This window comes from Etheostoma spectabile, chromosome 23, assembly GCF_008692095.1.
Source record: "Etheostoma spectabile isolate EspeVRDwgs_2016 chromosome 23, UIUC_Espe_1.0, whole genome shotgun sequence".
Lineage (NCBI taxonomy): Eukaryota > Metazoa > Chordata > Actinopteri > Perciformes > Percidae > Etheostoma > Etheostoma spectabile.
Genome location: NC_045755.1, coordinates 14,426,324 through 14,446,377, shown reverse-complemented (window position 1 = coordinate 14,446,377; position 20,054 = coordinate 14,426,324). Strand labels below are relative to the sequence as shown.

The window sequence follows — 20,054 nt, the reverse complement described above, 5'->3', positions numbered from 1 at the left end:
GCTTCACATTTCAGGCCCTGAAGCCTGGCCCATTATTTTTAATAATTAATAATAATCATTTTTAAGTCTGTCGTTTTGCACAGCCAACTGTCCAAAACCCAAATGTATTAAATTTACAATGATATAAAGCAAATGACCAAATCCAATGTGAGCAAATCCTCACATTTAAGAAGTTGAAACTAATTGTTGCAGTTCTGCCTTAATGATTTCTGCGTACAATACACAAAAACTACCCTGCATGTAATTTTACTTTAATGTCTAATATATGTGTTCCTTCAGGTACTGAAGATCGGTCTTATCGGACATAGAAAACGGATCCTTGCCTCATTGGGGGACCGGCTACACGAAGAAACCCCACAAAAACCTCCGCGGGCCATCTCCCTCAGGGTAAGTGAGTCTCCGTTAGCAGACAGGATGTTAAATGAACCATACCCCTCAGCAAAATTGAAACCAACGTGGATTTCAATTATTATTAATCCATCTGACAGAGGAAGAAAACACTAGTGTCTTTTCCCAGATGGCTGTGTTTTTTCAAGGGAGCTATAGCCTCCCCACGGCGGCTGTTACCACCCAACATATTACCCAAATCTCTCCGGCAGGCACAAAATGGCTGACCCACTACAGTTTCCTCCCTGCTGGCTTGTCCTGGATACTAATCACAAGGAACTGGCTTTCCCTCTCCCATTGGGGCTATGCTCTAATGTCCTTATAATGGTATCTTGCTCTTTGTAATGTTGAGCCAAGGGAGGCCCTTTTACTTCTGAGAGAACGCTGAATGTGTTGGCAGGGTCGATATAGAACCCTTCGAAGTTTTTAAACAGCCTAAACTGTCCACTTTATCACATGTCCATCTGAGAACTGTAGTTATGCACTGGGCCTTAAAAAAATATATTAAAAATGTTGTTGGTGCAAACACAAAACTTACTTCCATATTTGTTGGGTCAATAAAATGTCAGAAAAAACTTCAAGAAAAACCAAGAGAAAAACAGCAAATCGTCACCTTTGAGAAGCTAGAACAAGCACTTATTTGGCATCGCTGCTTAATTCTTGATCCATTAATCGACTAGTTGTTTTAGCCCTATTTTCACTCCATTTCTGAGAAGAGGTGCCACTGACTTGAAGAAAAGTGAGTTCAACTGGCGTTTTCTTCCAGTGTGTGAGCAGAGAACTGTGTTTACTCAGCAACGCATACAAACAGTGGCTGTCAGCTTAGTGTATTAGGGCAAATGGGGTGAATCGAACAGGAGAAGGATTGACCGGCAAAGTTGCAACACTTTGGCTTCCTCAGCCCAGAAATAAATTAAGAAAAGCTCCAGAAATAGCTTCTTCTATTGAGACTCTTCTCATATGTAATCAACTGGAAGTGAATAACCTCTCAGGAGAAATATCTGACCTTGTAGTGTGTAAGACCATTAAAACATACATTAGTTCTAATTCTTTTGGGAATTTTAGTCTCCACTCAGCTTGGAAAGCCTCTTAAATGAACACAGTTTTCCACTCTAAGGAGCAAGCCACTTAAAAGTGAAACTCAGCAGGCAAGGCTTTTGTTCGTAAGGATGCTCTGGTAGACCAGCTGACACCTTCTAGTAACAGGACAGAGTCTTTGTCCCTGATTTTACAAAGCACTTTTGGATTCCAGTACTCAGCAGCGTGGCAACACTGTAGCTGAAAAATAAAATGTGACAGTGAACAGTGAATGCAATTGCCCTACTTATTGTACTTGCAGAAGTACATAGCACATTACGAAATGATGAATGAACCCTTTCTTGCTTCGCTCCATTCCTCAATTCCCCTCTCCTCGTTCTGTCCCAGGAGCCCGGTGGGAACCACACTCCTCCCCAGCTCAGCCCGTCAGTGGGCCAGGCAGCGTACACGGCGGGGGTCCCGGGCGGATCTCTGGACGTGCAGCACCTCATCATGCAGGCGGATGCCCGGCGCAGGCAGCGCAGTAATGACAACTACTTCGAGGACGTGCCGCGATCCAAGCTGGAGCGACAGATGGCCCAAGTCAGCATGGTGAGGAAAGGAGGACAGGATGAATGGAGGCAGGCAGTAGGGGAGAGTATTATGAATGGTCATAGTCAGAGATACAGTTGGCTGACTGAATGCTTAAAGCATAGGTTTGGTAATATTCTGTTTTTCTTTTTGTCAAACACTCACTAGAGCACCACATGTGTATTAATCTGCATCTGCAAACAAATAGCAAACAAACCAACAAATGCACTATTTTCTATTGTTTCACTAACGTTTGCTTGAAACTACAGTGCCCAGCTGTTTTAGGAAATTACAGAGCTTTTTTTCAAAGATTTACGTCTTTAGTAGTACCAACGGGCCACAGACTGGGTAGGGAGTAACACACTTGGTTAGTTTTGGTCTTCATGGGATTGTCGACAGCAAATGATAATATAGAATAAATCCACATTTATTATCCTTTTTTAAGTCCTCTCAAGGCTGTGATACAATAATAAAAAATATTAATAAAAATCTGATTTCAGTGATATTCAAGGCAATAATAAACTAATGAGCTTTCAGGTAGTATCACATTTCTAATCAGAACGGTGGAATATATCTCAATAATAAATGAAATATCTCAGTAATGAAATGCTGGTCCCTAATAGATACAAGCCAAGTGTGTTTTATCTGCCTGTTTGTTTGTTGAAAAGACGCCATTAATAATCTGCACCAGGCAGACCATCTGACACCTGCAGCCTTCTCTGCAGTTTAGAGCTCATATACATTTTACAATTAAGGTAACGTGAAATGAATGCCTTAAACGTTGTGCTATAAAATGATAAAATATACAAACCACGATTCAGAGTGCAACAGTTATTTTGGCATGCTTACAAATGCAATCAGGCTTAATCTACTGCTTTACAGTACGAAATAAATGTTTTATCTCCGGTAGTCTGTCCCTAACAAAACTATCAAACATCCAAAGATTTAATAGTTCTGCATAAAAAAGACATACTTTTCAGAATAAGCGTCTCAACTTTCCAGCCAATTTTATTCTCATCCAAACGCAAAATTATAACCTTTTAACTTCCAATCAGCAACAACAAACTCTCACTCACACACACAAACATCCACACACACACACACACACACACACACACACACACACACACACACACACACACACACACACACACACACACACACACACACACACGCAAACATCTGAGGCAGCAGCTGTGTTTTGATTCAGTATGATTAGGGTCTTTTTGTCTCTGTGTGAGTCACAGAGCACATCAACTCCGACTAACACACACTTATAGTTACCCTGCTGAATCCCTCAAGAATGCGCGTGTCACAATGTATCACTCTTTCTAGAAACAACACTCTTGAGGTGGCGCTGATGAGTCAGCTTTGCCAGAACAGAAGGATAGCTATCAGAGAAAGGAGGAAATGTCTTTATTCTGTTTCATTATCCCTTTTCTCTGACTGGGACCACGTTTCTATGATTGGTTACCTCACAAATGTTTCTCCCTCTGGCTCTTCCTTTGCCGTCTGTTCTTTTTCTATTTATTTTTTAGAAAACAAAACCCGGAAGAACTGGAGCACATCATTTGGTCCTTAGCACATTAAAAACTGTTAGTCACTGAAGATTTCCAGCTGATTCCGTCGGCTGGATCAGATGTGTAATATGGTTAAGCTGGTGGAGTGTAGCATAGATTTTGCCAATGTCTGTTCTCCAACATCTTTGCATCGGATTACAAGATTTCACCTCCACAGTGCCTCACCACTGTTCTGGCGGGGATTACAGACACAAGCAATCAGATATGGATAGCCACATAAACATACAGTCTTTGGCACACGATGTGTGCATACCTCCTCAGAAGAAAATCATCTGGTTTCATTTACCAAAGAATGAAAGACCATAAAACAGCTTAATTGTTATCCGCAGACATTTGAGAGGTATGCAGATAAGATTTTTGGTATTTCCTTTGTTTAAAAGTTGAAAGCTTACTTGGTGAAAAAGCTGTGAGTAGCAGCAAAGAGTCCTAAACTAGGCTAAGAATGGGAACGTCGAGAAGCCGAGCATTATTCATCAGAGTGTAATTTCCTCTTGGATGTTCTCTGAATCGTGTCCCTTTGACGGCATGCACATGTTCAGTCAGGAAAGCTTTTCCATTATGAACTTACACAATTATCAGGCCAGCAAGTCATGTCAACATGGGATGCACAGCATGCGCCTCGATGTCACGACCCATCCTGTAATCCTGTGTGATCCTGTTTGTGTCCTAAAAACTATTGGCTTTGGCTCTTGGTCGTTTCAGGCAGGCGAGTGGTGCGAGCCGATCACGTTGCGTCCGCCCAACGAGGCCACCTCGTCCACCCCGGTGCAGTACTGGCAGCATCACCCCGAGAAGCTCATCTTTCAGTCCTGTGACTACGAAGCCTACGTGAGTCCTACCCCTTCACTTCACTCTTCATATCATAGCATAGATGATTCCTTTAGCATTTTTAGCAAACAGTTAATTGATCATTTTCAAAATAGTTGCCATAATTTTCAACTCTACTTGCATGCTATCAACACACAGCTACAGTAGGGTGATAATATTAAAATTCAATGACCCTGAACTTCACCTTGCGGTCAGTACTGCACTCACTTATTCTCTGCACTTTGGTAAATTTAGACCTTTGCCAGTTACATGAAAGGATGTTATACTGTATATATGTAGTGTTGAAATGCAATTTGAGATTGAGGTGCTTTCATGGAGCCATTTATGACAACATCTCTAATGCTCGCTGTCCCAGGACAGCGGGCTCCAAACGGCTCCGAAAGTGAGATAAATGAGCGAGAGCCAAAACTGAGGGGAAGGCAGATCGCTCACTGTGAATATTGGCAAGCTGTAGGGAGATGGAGAGTGAATACGAATAAATGAAATGGATAAGACTGTGATGAGAGAGAGGGAGTGTATTGTGTTTGTGTTAATAGAGAGAGAGCGATTGTAACAAGCCAAAAGAACAGAATAAAGGATGCATCAGCACAGTTCACTTTTTTAATTCCAGGCTCTAAGTAAACAAACCACTCTCCTCCACTTTCAGCACTACCTCAGACAGCACCCTAACTTTATTATGTCAGCTTTATGACCAAAGCTTGAGAATAATATCTGAAGTTATTACAAATCCATTTCCAGTGAAACCCTACAGAAATTCTAACATCATTACCACACTCTACATCATTAACAGCCAGCGTTATCTCAACAATGAGTCAATGTGCTCTTTTATATGAATCTAAAAGCTTATGTAGGCATATAAATACACAAAATATTAGGGATTTTTTCCTGGTATTGAATTTCAGCTTGATTTATGACTAAAAACTAATGACTTTGCCATCACTCTCAGTTGTGCTTTGTATTTAGAGCAAATTAGCATAAAATAAGCATGCTAACACACTAAACTAACAAGGGAAACATTCTACCTGCTAATCATTGTCACTGTAACCAAGTTAGCATATTTGTGTTAGCGTTTAGTTTAAAGCACCACTGTATACTTATATACAGCCTCGCAGAGCTGATTGCATAGCTGCAGACTCTTCATCTTGTTATGTTAGGTACATGTTTAAATTTCATTTGGAACTCATAAAAAGCTTGTGTGTTTGTGTACACCAACAATTCCTGCAACAGAGACACGGTAGACCAGACAGCGCTGGTCTTGTCTGCAGCTGTAATACAATTTCTAGGATAACTTCCAGCGACCCTGCCAAAACAGCGATTTAAGATTGTTAGCTTGAGTCAAGACAAATTATTAACATACCCACATGACCTCCTCCTGATCCACCAAGAACCAGACTTCCCGACTGGAGTCTCTGCTACATAAAAAGTAACTCATCATGCAAAGCAATTGGTCCAAAAGGTTGTTTTGCCTCCATAAGGAATATATTGCTATACAAATGTATGATAAATCCTGTGAGGTAGATATATTTTTGTTCTTGATCTTGGAGTCATTACCTGTAGAGTCAAACAGATAAAGCTGTAAATATTTCCCTTTTAATCCACTAAAAGCCCTGTAAGGGGAATAAGATGGAGGATGTCACACCCATTAAGTGCTCTAATATCGACATAAACATCGTCCCTGTAAAACACTATCACCCTTAGTAGCTTCTTTATTAAATCACATACTACGTGTGCAGAATGTCTGATCACAAAGCCGTGCCAGACAGAAGGATCAGCCAGACTCTGTGTTTATGTACAGTACCTCCAGGTATAAGCCTCTCAAGGTGGATGTAATTACTGCTGTGTGTGTGTGTGTATGTGTGTGTGTGTGTTTGTGTGTGTGCATTTTATTTTATGATGTTAGTAAAGCTGATTGACATTCAGCAGTTACTGATTAGAAAAGATTAGAAATAATGGAGTTCATATGTCACAGAGAGGTACTATATATTAAATGAATGCACACATACTTTACATTTTTGTCCATTTATTTCATAAAAAAAGAACAAATAAAAAAATGACTTAGCGATATTTAAAAGTCCTCTTCCTTTTTTTGGAGGAAGGAACATTGCTGCGTGAGATGGCAACGGTGTCCGCCTCGGCAAGAATTAATTTTGCATTCTGCTACAGCATTGCCTGCTGGTCATTTGCCAGGATGGCTGATATTTCATCATAATCAAGGGATGAAGCAGGGTCTAAATGTAGGTCGGACACAACTTCATCTGATAGGGGAACATAGGCTCAGCTTGAACAAAATAATAAACAAATTATAGCTGAATCAATTTTTTTGTAACTGCTGCTGTTACCAAACTTGGGATGTCCACAAGAATTATATTAACTAGACAATAACGTTGAATAATACTGTGCTGCATAGCATGAGTTTGTAAGGTTAGACCCACCAGACTGTCTGGCAGAGATACATTTGTAAATAGCCATAACCCCAGAGCCTCACATACTTCTATATTCCTCGAGTGTATTCACTAAGTATGATTGTGTGTCTTTTCCACAGTACCTGGGCTCCATGCTGGTGAAGGAGCTGAGAGGGACAGAGTCCACACAAGATGCTTGTGCCAAAATGAGGGTAAAGCACAGCTCAGCACACTTTACTTCTACTGTTGCTATTAACAACTATTGCTAAGATCTGGGAACACAGTGGCATTGCTAAAAAGACTTCAAGATGTACTATGTAAATGTTTTCTACAAAAAACAACTTTGTGGACCTTTTAAATCTGGGACACAGTCTCGTAGTCTGAGTGCACTCACACTAGAACTTAAATCAACTTAAAATATCATGTGACAGTGGATTAGGTCTTTTGACGGATTTATTTTTAATATCCTTGCCTGGGTGGCTCGATACCCCCATGACTCCACTTTCACCTGAAATCATTTCTTCCTCTCACCCTTTGTGTCGTTCTGCTGCTACCTCTCTTTTCTTCCTTTCCCGTTATCTGTCTCTTGCTATCCACATATATACTTCTTGCTTCCTCACTCTTTCCATATTTTACTGTAACACTTGACTCCCTCTCTCCTCTGGTTTGTATCTCTCATCCTCAGCTGCTGCAGTGTGAAGATGCATTTTAATATTGATGAGCAAAGCTTTGTTCCTCTCCCCTCCTCCCTCGTTCCTTCTGTCTCTATATTTATGTTGCCACATCAGAGGGCATCTTCCTTTCTTCTACTTCTCTCCCTCCTCAGTTTGACAAACCTTTGCTGCAAACCAAGGTTGTAATTAAGTGCAATGAGATGCACATCATATCTTTCTGGCTTTTATTACCGTGTGAACATCCCTTCCTTCCTTACCCGCTCCCCTCTATTCCCAGCATCCCTTCTGTCATCTGTCCCTCCATCTTTCTGCTGTGGAGGTAGATGTGGCTGTTTGAATCCCAACTTCACAGCCTCTAGCTGGATATTTGCTGGCGAAGCCAGGCAGCACCGTCTTTGTCAGCTTTTCAGCACTACTGATCCTGACAAGGCCAAACCGCAGCAGCAACTCTCTGTGAAGAGGGAGGAAAGAAACGGAGCAAAGAAAAGGAACAGATATGGAAAGCATGCATAGCATAGCAGCGGGTAGATTTGACAAGGAGGAGAAATGAGGGGCGGCAGTGTGATAGAAATGAGGATACTGAGAGAAGGAGATAAGTGGTAAAAGACTAAAAATGATAATGAGAAAGCGGGAAAGGGACTCATGTTGTGTCTTTGAATATATGAAGTCTTTTGGCAAGTAGAATGACAGATGAATGATGCTGACATCGCTGTAAACCATACGATTCTCCGCAGCACCTCACTGCATAATGGGTTTAAATATAGGTAATTGAGACGCGTTAAAGTGCCAATATGTAATTAAAAAGAATGATAAGAGGCATACAGTCTGAGGCTGATGTGGCTTAAAAGCTAACAGGCTTATTGGACTTTCAGGGCCAGAGTTGATTGGGTTTAGAAATGGAGGTCAAAAGCAGCTGTGCTTTTATAAGGTGCCTGACAACCCTTGACCTATGGAGATTATTTGGATTGACTATAGTTTTTAAGGAGAAAGTCATCAATAGATTGTTTGATCAGCTCACTTTTCTCACATGCGTTTAGGACATAGAAGAAGTCTTGTACAAAAGATTATTAAATTTAGTGGATATCTCTACCAACCAAACGTTCAATAGCGGAACTGATTCCTGTGCCCTTCTCTAGCTAATATATGCCTCAAATCAGGTCATCTCTCATCCTTATTTTGCCTCTCTTTTGTTTTTTTTGCATTCCAAGAAGTCGACAGAACAGATGAAGAAAGTGCCGACCATCGTGCTCTCCGTGTCCTACAAAGGAGTTAAGTTCATTGACGCCACAAATAAGGTAACACTCACTTCCTGTGACCTCTACTGTAAATAACAAATGAAAGGTCAGGCTTTTGAACACAAGCATGAGTGATATTCACCGGTGTCAGAAATGGCCGGCACTGCAGCGCTGATGTCTGCTATATAGTGTAAAAAATCAATAAGGTGTGGAAAAAAAGGCCAGCACGCAATAATCAGTATGGAATGGATGAGCTGGATTATTGAAAAATCAATAACAACCTACTCAGTTCATTAAATCCTTAATGGAATGTTTAAAAACTTAAAAGTCTTTCAAGGTTTTAATGTTACCAAGCTGATATGTGCATTATTATTATTATTATTATTATGAAAAAATATGTCACAGTTATCATCACCTCCGAGTGACAACAAGGTAAAGGGTGAAGGAGTAATGAGTTTGGGTTGTTGTCTATGTGCTAATATTATGTAAAGGCTGTTTAGACCTGGCTAATAATTTTTACACTAAAGAGTCAGTCATTCCTATCAACATGGATAGCATAGCAGCGGGTAGATTTGACAAGAGGGAGAAATGAGGGGCGGCAGTGTGATAGAAATGAGGATACTGAGAGATTCCCGTTCATACGTGGAGGATCTAATCCTCCTCAGGTGGGTAATAAAGGTGGCACAGTGAGAAACAATTTTTAGATCATTATAAGCAGTTTGCTTGCAAAGAGGTATTAATTTAAGCATCTGTTATGCACAGAGCATATGTACACACAGCAGAAGATGAGCATTATTTGCAGATATTTTAAATGCTTCCTTGGGCAGCACTGCACAGAGCACATACTTTAGGAAGGTGGCCACAATACATAACAATTTGCACAGATAGATGTAGATTAAAGGTAAAGCCATAAATGATGACACGGTGGCCAGCTGGTGACATAACTGGTGAAGTTATTTCTTCTATGTGCTGTGCCTGTCTTTGCCAAAACATTTTAAATAGTTAGTTAGTCAGACAGACACACTTTTCTATTCCCTTAGCTCTACATGGTTTCAGAACACAGATATGAGATGAAGTGTGCTGGTACTGCCTCTAGCATGGCCATCAGGCAGTCAAACTCATTCTTTTATTGCCACTTAGCCTGCTTAGAGACATGCCCCAGTGTGTTCCTGATATTTAGCAGACGGACAGTTTGTAAAATCTACAACCCAGTTTTCCAGACCTCAGATCCTACTGTAACATGTAACAGTATCAAGAGATTGACCCATGGTAAGAAATAATAATAAGCAAGGGACAGTGGCTTCTCCTGGATTCCCCTCTCTGGGTCATTTTGTGAAAGTAGTAAATCTTCACTATTCTTTCTTCTTATCTATTTGATGTTCCAGTGTACAAAAACTAGAAGGAGTTGTTCTTGCTTTCCTTATAATAACAATCAATAGGCTGATATCTTTTTTCAAGAATTAAAGCCAAAGATAATACCATCCAGTATGAGAACAAAATATGTTTTGCTAATGTTATCTAATGTCATCCCTCAGAAAAACTTTCTTTTGGGGCTTTGATGTTCTGTAACTCACTGCACTGAGACTTTAATTAACAAAACACAATGACACAACTGTTCTCCAGTGACATTGCCAGAGAACAAATTCCAACTCAGTGATTCCAAACCAACATTGTGCTTCTGTGATTATGGTTTTGGAATGTGTGAAATTAGATGTATAATAAATCAGATTTGTTTTTCGATGAAGTGGCTCACTGGAGATAATCAACAATCTCTCTCTGCACCTCTTTATCTTTCTGCCTCTGTTTTCTCTTTCTTCCCTTTCCCTCTCTGCAGAACATCATAGCAGAACATGAGATTCGTAACATTTCGTGTGCGGCTCAGGATCCAGAAGATCTGTCTACATTTGCCTACATCACCAAAGACCTCAAGTCCAGTCACCACTACTGCCACGTCTTCACTGCTTTTGATGTGGTCAGTACGGACACCGTGCCTTTGTGTTTAAAAGCAAATTTAATATTCATAGTTCCTATAATATCACTTTGTATTCTCACGGCTGTGTTTTTGCCTTCAACCTCTTGTCAGAACCTGGCGTATGAGATCATTCTGACACTCGGCCAGGCCTTCGAGGTGGCCTACCAGCTAGCCCTGCAGGCCAGAAAGAGCGGCCACGGATCATCCACACTGCCTGAGAGCTTTGACAGCAAGCCCAGCAAACCTGTCCCCAAACCTCGAGTCAACATCCGCAAATCTGTAAGCATCGCTGTAGCACAGCCAGCCGCACTACTGTTCGAAAGGAGAATCCATCCTAAACTGAAATTTACATCAGCAACATTTTGGTGATCTAGATTTGAAGAATTTTGGTTAAAAGAAGCTGTTGTGCCAATGCCAAAGTTCCTTGCAGAGTAGTTGATAACGTTTTTATGAACTGAATTCTCCACATCTTATACCTGCTTCATAATAAACTCTAGACAAATATGATATACAGTGCATGATTATATATTGGAAAAAAATAGAAGAATTGTGTTTTAGGATGGATTTTCACTTCTGATAAACCCTTTCAAATCTAACCAGCATCCCATTAACTCTGTCCCATTTACCCTTGAATGTGTCCATAATTTCCATCCCTCTGCTCTGATTCCTCCCGTTCTCTCATCCTCGCTTGAATGCGTTGTCAACTCTCAGTTTGGTTTATGAGGTTTATCCTGGAACGCTAGTGTTTTGTGTCTTGGCTCAGCAGACACTGTGGCAGAGGTCTAGGTGGATATTTGATCTGTTAAGTGTCCATTCTGTCTTCCTGTCCCTGAAGTCTCTTACACACTGGGCTGATTGATGAGGCCTGTTTGCATAGGGCTCTTGGAGGGCTGGCTTGGCTCGCCTCACTCTATGTATGCAAGAAGAAAAAGAATCCTCATGTGGAAGACCCCTACATTCTGCAGCCTTGCATGGACAATTAAGTTATTCACATTTCAGTCCATCAGAGCCTGATCAAAATGCTGGGGTCTCTGATGGAGTATGTGTCTGAGCAATCCCCAAACTGCAATGGGTGCATAGAATCTGTACAGACCTGCTTTTGTTTATAATGTATTTGATGTTAGTCCTACAAAGCTGCAATACACACAATACTCACTGTTTATTTTGTTAGTTTTGATCAAATTAAGGTGATCAGGGTGTGAAGTAACTTTACTATATTTTAGCATTAATAGTAATAATTAAGGAAATTCTCGTGATAATACTATTTACCAGGACATTTTTGGCCACGATAAATGTAGCATTAGAATATGATACCGGCACATCCCTAGCCCTATCTGTGACCTCAGCACTTCAAACGTTGCACCTTAAACCAATAATTGATGCCCGCTCTGAAGTATGTTCTTGTAAACATGCTGTGCAATAGTTTCAAGTTGAATACATTTCCTTCCTCAAACATTTGCAAAGCAGATTTAAATTTTTGTAAATCAGGCATTGTTTAAATCCATACATTGCTAGCTTGCACTCTTTATCTTCATTGCCTTTGTTAAATTGCTATGCTTCCTTACGTGTTACAGCAATCTATTGAATAGAGTTAAATTGGCTATACAATCATACAAACACCACAAGGACCCACCAACAGAAACACAGCTCATGATAAAAAAATGCCACTGGGTCCCTTTAGAGTTGTTTAATACCCTCCCAAGCTTTGTGATATTAGATACTGTGCGTGTGCGTGTGTGTCTTTTCTACAACCACAGCGTCATAAAGTCTATCTCTAAACCTTTCAACCTCCCGTTAACCCCAGACAGAGCTTTAAAATAGTCACAGTAACACACTTTCCTCCTCCACCGACACGCATCGGCCGTCAGCACACGTGTCTTGTGGACCCGGTATAGAGTTACGGTGGCAGCTATATCAGTGTGGTTGTAGACCAAACTTAGGTCCATTTACATACTGTGAGTCATGGAAGAAAGAGATGGTGATGGAGGAGAATCGGTGGCTTCGGAGGAATGGCCTCACTTTCTAAAGTTAGAGGGGAGACTTGAGACGGGGAGGAAAGGCAGAAGGGGAGGAAAGATAGAATAGAACGCATGCAGTGTTTGTGTGTTCACTCTCCTGTGTGTGTGTCGGGGGGGCCTGTACCTACAGAGATGATGGACGATGGCATGTGTATACACAATCTGCTGACTTTGCAAACGTTATATTAACCATTAATTGCCTTTTTCCTGTGTGTGGTTAATGGCTTGTGGTGTGCAGCAGGGCTAAGATACTGCAGGATTCACTTAATATTCCTGCCACCTGTCAGCCATAATCTCCAACCCGCAGCACCTCTAAAGCCCCCTGTGCTTTAAATTACCGTTGCTTTGTTTTTCTGCCCACAAGTATCTGTTTCTCCCCCCCTTCTATTTTAATTTTTATGATTTTGTGTGTGTGTGTGTGTGTGTGTTATGTGAGCATATCTGCTTGTTAATCTCCTTCACTTTCTCTTAACTTTCCTTTATGAGTGTGACCGTGTCTGATATGACTATTGTCTTTAATCAACATGTTACTGTAATTGTAGTGTAGCTTCAAAACGGAGTAAAATACATGACCCTAAGCCTATCAGCTGGTTCAGGTTCTTGGCTAGGAGCCTTAAATGTACACTTTCTGTAAAGAAAAACCCTCCAGAACAACTGAAATGTAACCAAGCCATCTCACAATATTGGCAGAATTTTTACTAACTTAAATTGCTCATATTATGCTTTTTGCCTTTTTCCATTTCATTTATTGGGTTATATACAGTAGATGTTTGTGCACGTTATAGGTTTACAAAGTGAAAAAGCCCAAAGTCCACCCCAAAGGGACTTACCATCTTGCAGGATACACACTGTTCACAAACTGCTCCAAACAGCTCAACTGTAGTCCAGCCTTTACTTCTGTAACAAACGTGTGTCACTTTGTAACACGTTATAATGCTCGCCTAGATGCTAGCGTGGCACGCCCTGATACTCTGCTTCTGACCAGTCCCTCCAGGATTTCGCGATGTCACGATCGCGCCAATTCATGCAAATTCAATCAATCACTGACCAATCAACGCAACTTTTTCGCAAATTTGACCAATAATCCGGAGTTTCCCACGACTTCAACCAATCCCAGCAGTCCCACGTGCCAGACTTTGTATCAGTATGCAACTCTGAGAGCCAATGACCAAGTGGAAGTAAGAAAGAGTTGATGTCACATGTACGTGACTTGAACATCTCACATTTACCAACAAAACGTACAGCTAAAGACCGTGCAAAACATGGCAGACCGTCCTGCCAACCTGTATCCATTTTAACGTTTTTTTTAACTCTAAAGTCACTGAAAGCTGCCACTGTTTCAGTCCTGTCGGCTCTCTGCAGCGGGCGGGGGTGCTGAGTTTCCCCGCGACTCTCGCGCACGCACGCACGCACGCACGCATTTTTTGTCTTAAATCCACCAGCCATTTTCATATTATACCAACATTTGAAGCATCCTGAGCCTTTTTGGTAAGGTCCTAGGAAAACTCTGCCTAGAGTAGTTTTATTCTCTCCAAAACAAGTTTCCTTTTCATTTTTAAAGAACTATACAAAAAAAAAAAAATCACATTTTTTTGCAACTTTCTCAGTCTCCCGACAATTCATTGCAACAAACATACAAAAGACATTGCAACTTTTATCGCAATTTTTTTACAAAATCTCCCGGAACATCAGGCATTTTGGGCCGCAACAATCTCAAAAAGGCTGCAAAATCCTGGAGGGACCGACTGACTAGCTAGGAATACTCACCTAGGTATTGGGAATGTGCGACTCCCAACTAGAGCTGGGCAAGATATCGATATTATATCGATATCTTGCCCAGCCTCACTCCCAACAAAGATGGTATAGAAGTGAGAGGCCTCACTCTGTAGCTAAAACGGATAGCTCAACACACTGAGAAGAGGAGGAGCTGCAGCAATGTGCAGTACAACAAAAATATGGTGTTTTTTGAAAATGCAACCACATGAACCTGGTACAACCTCTAAATACAATTATGAACCTGAAAATGAGCATAATATGAGCATTAAAAAAAAACAAAAAAACATTGGAAATTTGAATATAAGTCTGGCTTGTGAAGATGCTTTTGCAGAATGATGTTTTGCCATAAACATGCCGTTTCCATGCCATATTCGTCATGCTGGGAGTGTTTTTGCCATGCAGGTGTCACTACATGAATTTGGCGGAACATGGCCTACTCTTGCTTTAGTTTTGCTGTATTGCAGTAACGCTGCTGTTGCCAGGGCAATGACTTTGCTGCCATGTTGTTGTCATGGTTTTTGGAGTGTTGTTGCCTTTCCCTGTTGCCATGCAGCTGCTCTGTCACCGCTGTGGTTCTGCCTTGCTGCTTTGTTGTTGTGGGTGTTGCTGTTGCTGAGCAGGCCCACTTTGACCTGTATATGACCTCTGCCCCTGTAGGTCATCATGTCCCCCGTCAGCCGCTGGTCACTGGGCCATATTTATACCCCTCACCGGCCTCCTCTCCACCCTCCTCTTCCTCCCCCTCGACTCTTCCATCTTCCTCACAAAGCTCAGTCACAGGTCCTTCTTGCTTTTCCTTCTATTATCCTTTATTTCCACATGATTTTCTTTTAGTCAAGGAGAAAGCGGCGTCTGTAAGTGCTTCCATTTTATTCTGTCGCTTTTATTCAACTCACTCTGCATCCTTGTGTGGTGTGTTTGCAGTGAGTATTTGTGTCTCTCACTCTACAGTTACTACCCGCTATCTCCATATCAACATTTACATTAAAATAAAACAGATGGGACACTTCCGCCAGTCTTGCAAAGCTAAGCCATTTCATTTCTTTACAGTTTATACAGAGCTTAAAGACTTTAGTGCCTCAGTCAGTTTTTATGTGCCCCACTGCACTGATTCCACCCATGGATGCAGATACACTGCCTCCTTAAAGATACACATTCTAGATGTTAAAGGTGTAAATAAGACTCGTTTGAAGCAATAACCACTCCTTTAAAGTTGGCGTAATGTTTATTAAAAAACTCAGCCCATTAAACCTCTATTGAATGATCCACTCATTAACTCATCTTTATCTTAACAAAAGCAGTTGACATTTTAAAGGGTCATCTAAGGAAGACTGCAGTACCAGAGTGTACACAGTGTGCCTAGAAAGGGTTCAAATGTTCTATGCTCAATAGACTCCTATTGCAAAACGGCATGTTTTGTATCAGTTGGATAACTGAGGTTGCGGTCTAAATTATACACTGTGATATCCCTGCAGCAGTATTTCTTATGTTCCAAACCAAATAAGGCTGTTGATATAAAACTTAGTTTGGCAGCAGGCGTGGTTCATTTATTGATTGATTGATTTAGTGATTTTGCAATTCATTCCATGTGTGGTTGAGGAATTTGAGACTAATCCTGTTGATGCTCTGAATGAGCAAGATGGCGTTGTGCTGCTGTGAGACCGAAAGTGTGTTTTGTTTTGTAATCCTGTAACCCCCCCCCAACAAGATTGTTGCTGTGGTTGTCCGAGCATGAGGGAACTGAAATAATATTATAGTTAGTTTCCGTATTGTTGCTGTAACAGACAAGACAAGATAAGAGAAACATTGTTCTGTCAGTGTAATACACACTCAATCCAGTTTCCTCCAGAAGTAGATCCTTAAAGCTTATTTATGAAATATGAACATTACATTTAATATGCAGAACATGTGTGCATAATAAACATAATTTGACAATGTGTGCAAGGACAAATTTGATCTTCAACTGTCAAAATTGCAGCTCTCAAAGTCCGGTCGCCGCTCCCCTAAGTCACCTGAAAATAAACCAATAGATTGGAGGAAAAACACCCTCAGCAACAATATCCAGCCGCTTGATTGGTTGCTGTGGGGGTATTTTTGAAAGCAATGCACATGGTTTGGTTTGTTGCAATGGCTTCGCAGTGGCAGCAACAGACAAAGTCCACAGCTCTTTGATAACCGAAACAGCAGGACAGGAAGTGCACTGCTGCAAATATAGCACATGGTTATTTCAATCGTTCAGGACCAGCAGGATCTTGCATTTGGAAATGGGAAATTAATTTCTTGTTTTTTTTTTAAAATCTTTGACTGTAAGCTTCTGTCTATGATCTGTGTTCTGCTTGCTCAGCTCCCTCTTATATTTCAGTTTTTTTTCCATTTCATTACTTTGTAAGCAGCACATCTTCCATCTCATTCCTTCTACCGTCTCACTCTGTTTTTTTACTGACTTAATTAGCATGAAATTCTATCAGAAAATTGCCCCCACAGTGTGCAAAATGTCTCTTTCCAACAGAAACAGTTGTTTGCATTGAAAATGTGTCATAATGAATTGTTTGTATCCTGCATCCTAAAGAAGTATAAAATCAATGTGTAGTATTTTTAATAATTGAGAATATGCAGGTCGTAATTAATTTGGTTCTTTTTCCGACTTCTCTCTGCTTCCTCTCCTTTTTTATGGCCGTCTGCATCAGATGGAGCAGCCGTCCATGGACCAGAAGGGCCACGCCAACGTGCCATGGATTGTGGAGCCGGGTCAGGAGGCCAAGAGAGGAGTCAACACCAAGTATGAGACCACTATTTTCTAACATACACCCACCTTGTCCACTCCTGTGTGTGTGTGCCTTTCAGAGGTTGCCCTGTACTGGGGCCCCGCCCCGGAGTTGGGCAAGAGCGACGCACGCCGCCGCGTCACCTCACCGGCTGAAAAATAAAAAAAACAAAACATCCCGCCCCCGTTAGACGAGCCTGTCCACTGCATGATGACTTTTGGCACTGCGCTGTCTCTCTTCTTTCTCCTTGTCTCTTCTTCTCTTTGTTTCCGCTCTCCCCCTCTTTGGCCCCGGCCCCATCCTCCTGCCTGCAGGGCTGGCGCATGACCTTTGAAACCAGGGATGTGGTGCACGTCTCTGTCTCCACCTGTAGGGGGAATGGTCAGCTCCATTTTTCCACTTCCTGTTTGTCGGTCAGCAGTCAACCATTTGGTTGTTCTGCTTTCAGCTTCTTGTTTTTTTTCTCTTCCTGTTGATGGGTGCAACCGTTTGGCTTCGTCTCTCCTATTTTTTCTCCTCTGACTGCCTCCAAACCTCGCTTCTCTTAACATTTTAGGCCCTTTGTCCAACTGCCCCGACAACTTGAATGAGATTTGTAACCAGACTACTGCTAAAAGCTGTGACAGTGTTTTAGCTGTCTGTTAAGCCCAACGTGGGAGCTGACAATGAGGAGGGCCGTTGTCGAAACATGACAACTGGAGGAAAGTTCAGACTTTTTAGACATTTTTTTAATCAAAAAGGAGACCTGAATTACAGGAGAGGTGATGTAGCACAGTCTAACTTTGACTCAAACTGGTTCATCCAGCAGGCTACTAGAATGTATTTCAACTTTTTTGATTCTTTATATAAGATTATTTTTTGAAAATATTAACAAACTTGTGAATTTCTTTGACAAATAACTTCAATCTTGTCCTGTGAAACAGGAAGTAGTAAGGTTTTTTGTTGTTGCATTTTCTAGCATCCTTTTCAGCACATGTATGTGTGTATGTGTTCAGAATAATTTTTGACCAAATTGCCCTGGCCATAAACCTTATTTTATTTGGCGGGGAAACAATCTTGTATGTATAAGGTTTAGCATGTGGCTTATGAGACGCATGGTGGCCATTTTGGATTTGATGAGCAGGGGGCCAGTGGAGAGGCGGGGTGTGAGGGCTTTCTCGATAAGTGATGTCATCTCATTTGCAGGGCAATGCCGGACGCTCATGTCTATTACTGTGGAATGCAAAGAATGTAGCCAGCCCTAAACACGGACCTTGTCACACACACAATGCAAAATGGACTACAAAAGGACTACAAACATGGATGCTACTCCGCAGTGTTTAAGGTTGACTACCAAATGTTGACATCATTCATCCATATGATGCTTGACACAGTAAACATGACAAACAGACACTTATACACACTAACAGGACTGCATCTTGACAGATGACGGTCTGCTCTGAATGTACACTTATTAGAAAGCAACCTCAGTTTCTGCAACTGCAGCAGGATCTGTTTAATATGCCCAACTGGGACGTGTGACCTGTGAACTTTTGAATGGTCACCGTGTCTCCATGGAGACGGAGTATGGTTACAGGGCGTCTGTCGGTAACAGACAATGGACTCGTTAAAGACACCACTGGGCATGTGTCAGTGTTGGCATGGGTTTAAGGACGTTTGGCTGGCTCTTTTTTTTTTTTTTTTTTTTTTTTTTCTTTGAAGTCAGAAAATAATACTGAGATATATGCACAAGCGTGTAAATGTGATTGGACTTGCTGCAACACGCTGGAGATGCAACAGGTGTGTCCTGATGAGCTGTGTCTCATAACGGATGAACCTACAGTGTGTGAACAAACCTGCATCTGGCGTTAAGAAAAAAAAAAAAAGTATTCTATTCGTATTGCCCAACATTTTAATGTTTAATATGAGAGTATTATATTACCATGATGATTATGATTATTCTTGTGCAATTCTTGTCTACTGTTGTCTTAATGTTACATTATTTTTCTATTTTATGAGATGAAAACATGAGGCTTGAAAATGATGGCCATCCTTTAAAAAAATGGAAACTATATGATCATACTTGTACACAGAGAGTGAATGTTGCAGGTGGCTAGCTTACTCTTGTCAGGTCAACCCTTCATCATTTCTCATGGGGCGCTACTCTTACCTAGCAGATGTACTATTTTAAACGCAGTATTACTGTATTATTTGGATGAGACATTATCCAGTTATAAAATGTACATAGATATTTTGCCAATTCATTGTTCATACATGTAATGTAAAAGAGAAAAGAAAGGAAAGGAAAGTATGTGGCACTGGAAACAAGGTACCAAAATAAAGGTTGGAAATTAAAAGAAAGCGGTAGATTGTAGAGATTGTATTTTGAGTGAAAACTGAAATGGGTTATTTGGTTATATCACTGTTGACCAACTTATGTACATAGGCTTGGGCTTCCAGCACACTGATTTTTGTAATTTTGGCCATTATTTATATCCTTGTAAAACACATGGAATAAAATATGAATTGTTAAAACCATTATTGGATAAAGTTGTCATCAGTTATTTCCTTTTTTTTCCATTCACTACAGTTTGAAAGGATAATTACAGTTGATTACTTCAACATGTTATTTCGTGTTAAAATTGTACTGGCAAAGTAATTGCAGAAATCTGGGAACACAACAGCTTCAGTACGAATGGGGCAAGAAAACACAATCAGACAGGTTCTAAACAAGCCAAAAGCTCTGCTACATTCTCTAAAACAGTGCATCTGAAATGTACTTGCTTGTTGATGATCTGATTTTGATGGTTAGGATGGTGGTTGTTCTAAA

The 20,054-nt window shown here is 40.9% G+C and overlaps 1 protein-coding gene across 1 annotated transcript in view; it reads left to right on the top strand.

The window, feature by feature from the left end:
- Positions 1 to 19,762, top strand: part of anks1b (ankyrin repeat and sterile alpha motif domain containing 1B) — a 219,654-nt gene extending 199,892 nt beyond the window's left edge. Inside the window, exons 22-29 of the mRNA XM_032505829.1 lie at positions 280 to 387; positions 1,813 to 2,016; positions 4,278 to 4,403; positions 6,946 to 7,017; positions 8,688 to 8,774; positions 10,549 to 10,686; positions 10,798 to 10,965; positions 17,168 to 19,762. Of these exons, the coding sequence (XP_032361720.1) occupies positions 280 to 387; positions 1,813 to 2,016; positions 4,278 to 4,403; positions 6,946 to 7,017; positions 8,688 to 8,774; positions 10,549 to 10,686; positions 10,798 to 10,965; positions 17,168 to 17,281 (1,017 nt within the window). The 3' untranslated portion in view covers positions 17,282 to 19,762. The remainder of the gene's footprint in view (positions 1 to 279; positions 388 to 1,812; positions 2,017 to 4,277; positions 4,404 to 6,945; positions 7,018 to 8,687; positions 8,775 to 10,548; positions 10,687 to 10,797; positions 10,966 to 17,167) is intronic.
- Positions 19,763 to 20,054: the final 292 nt, after the last annotated feature.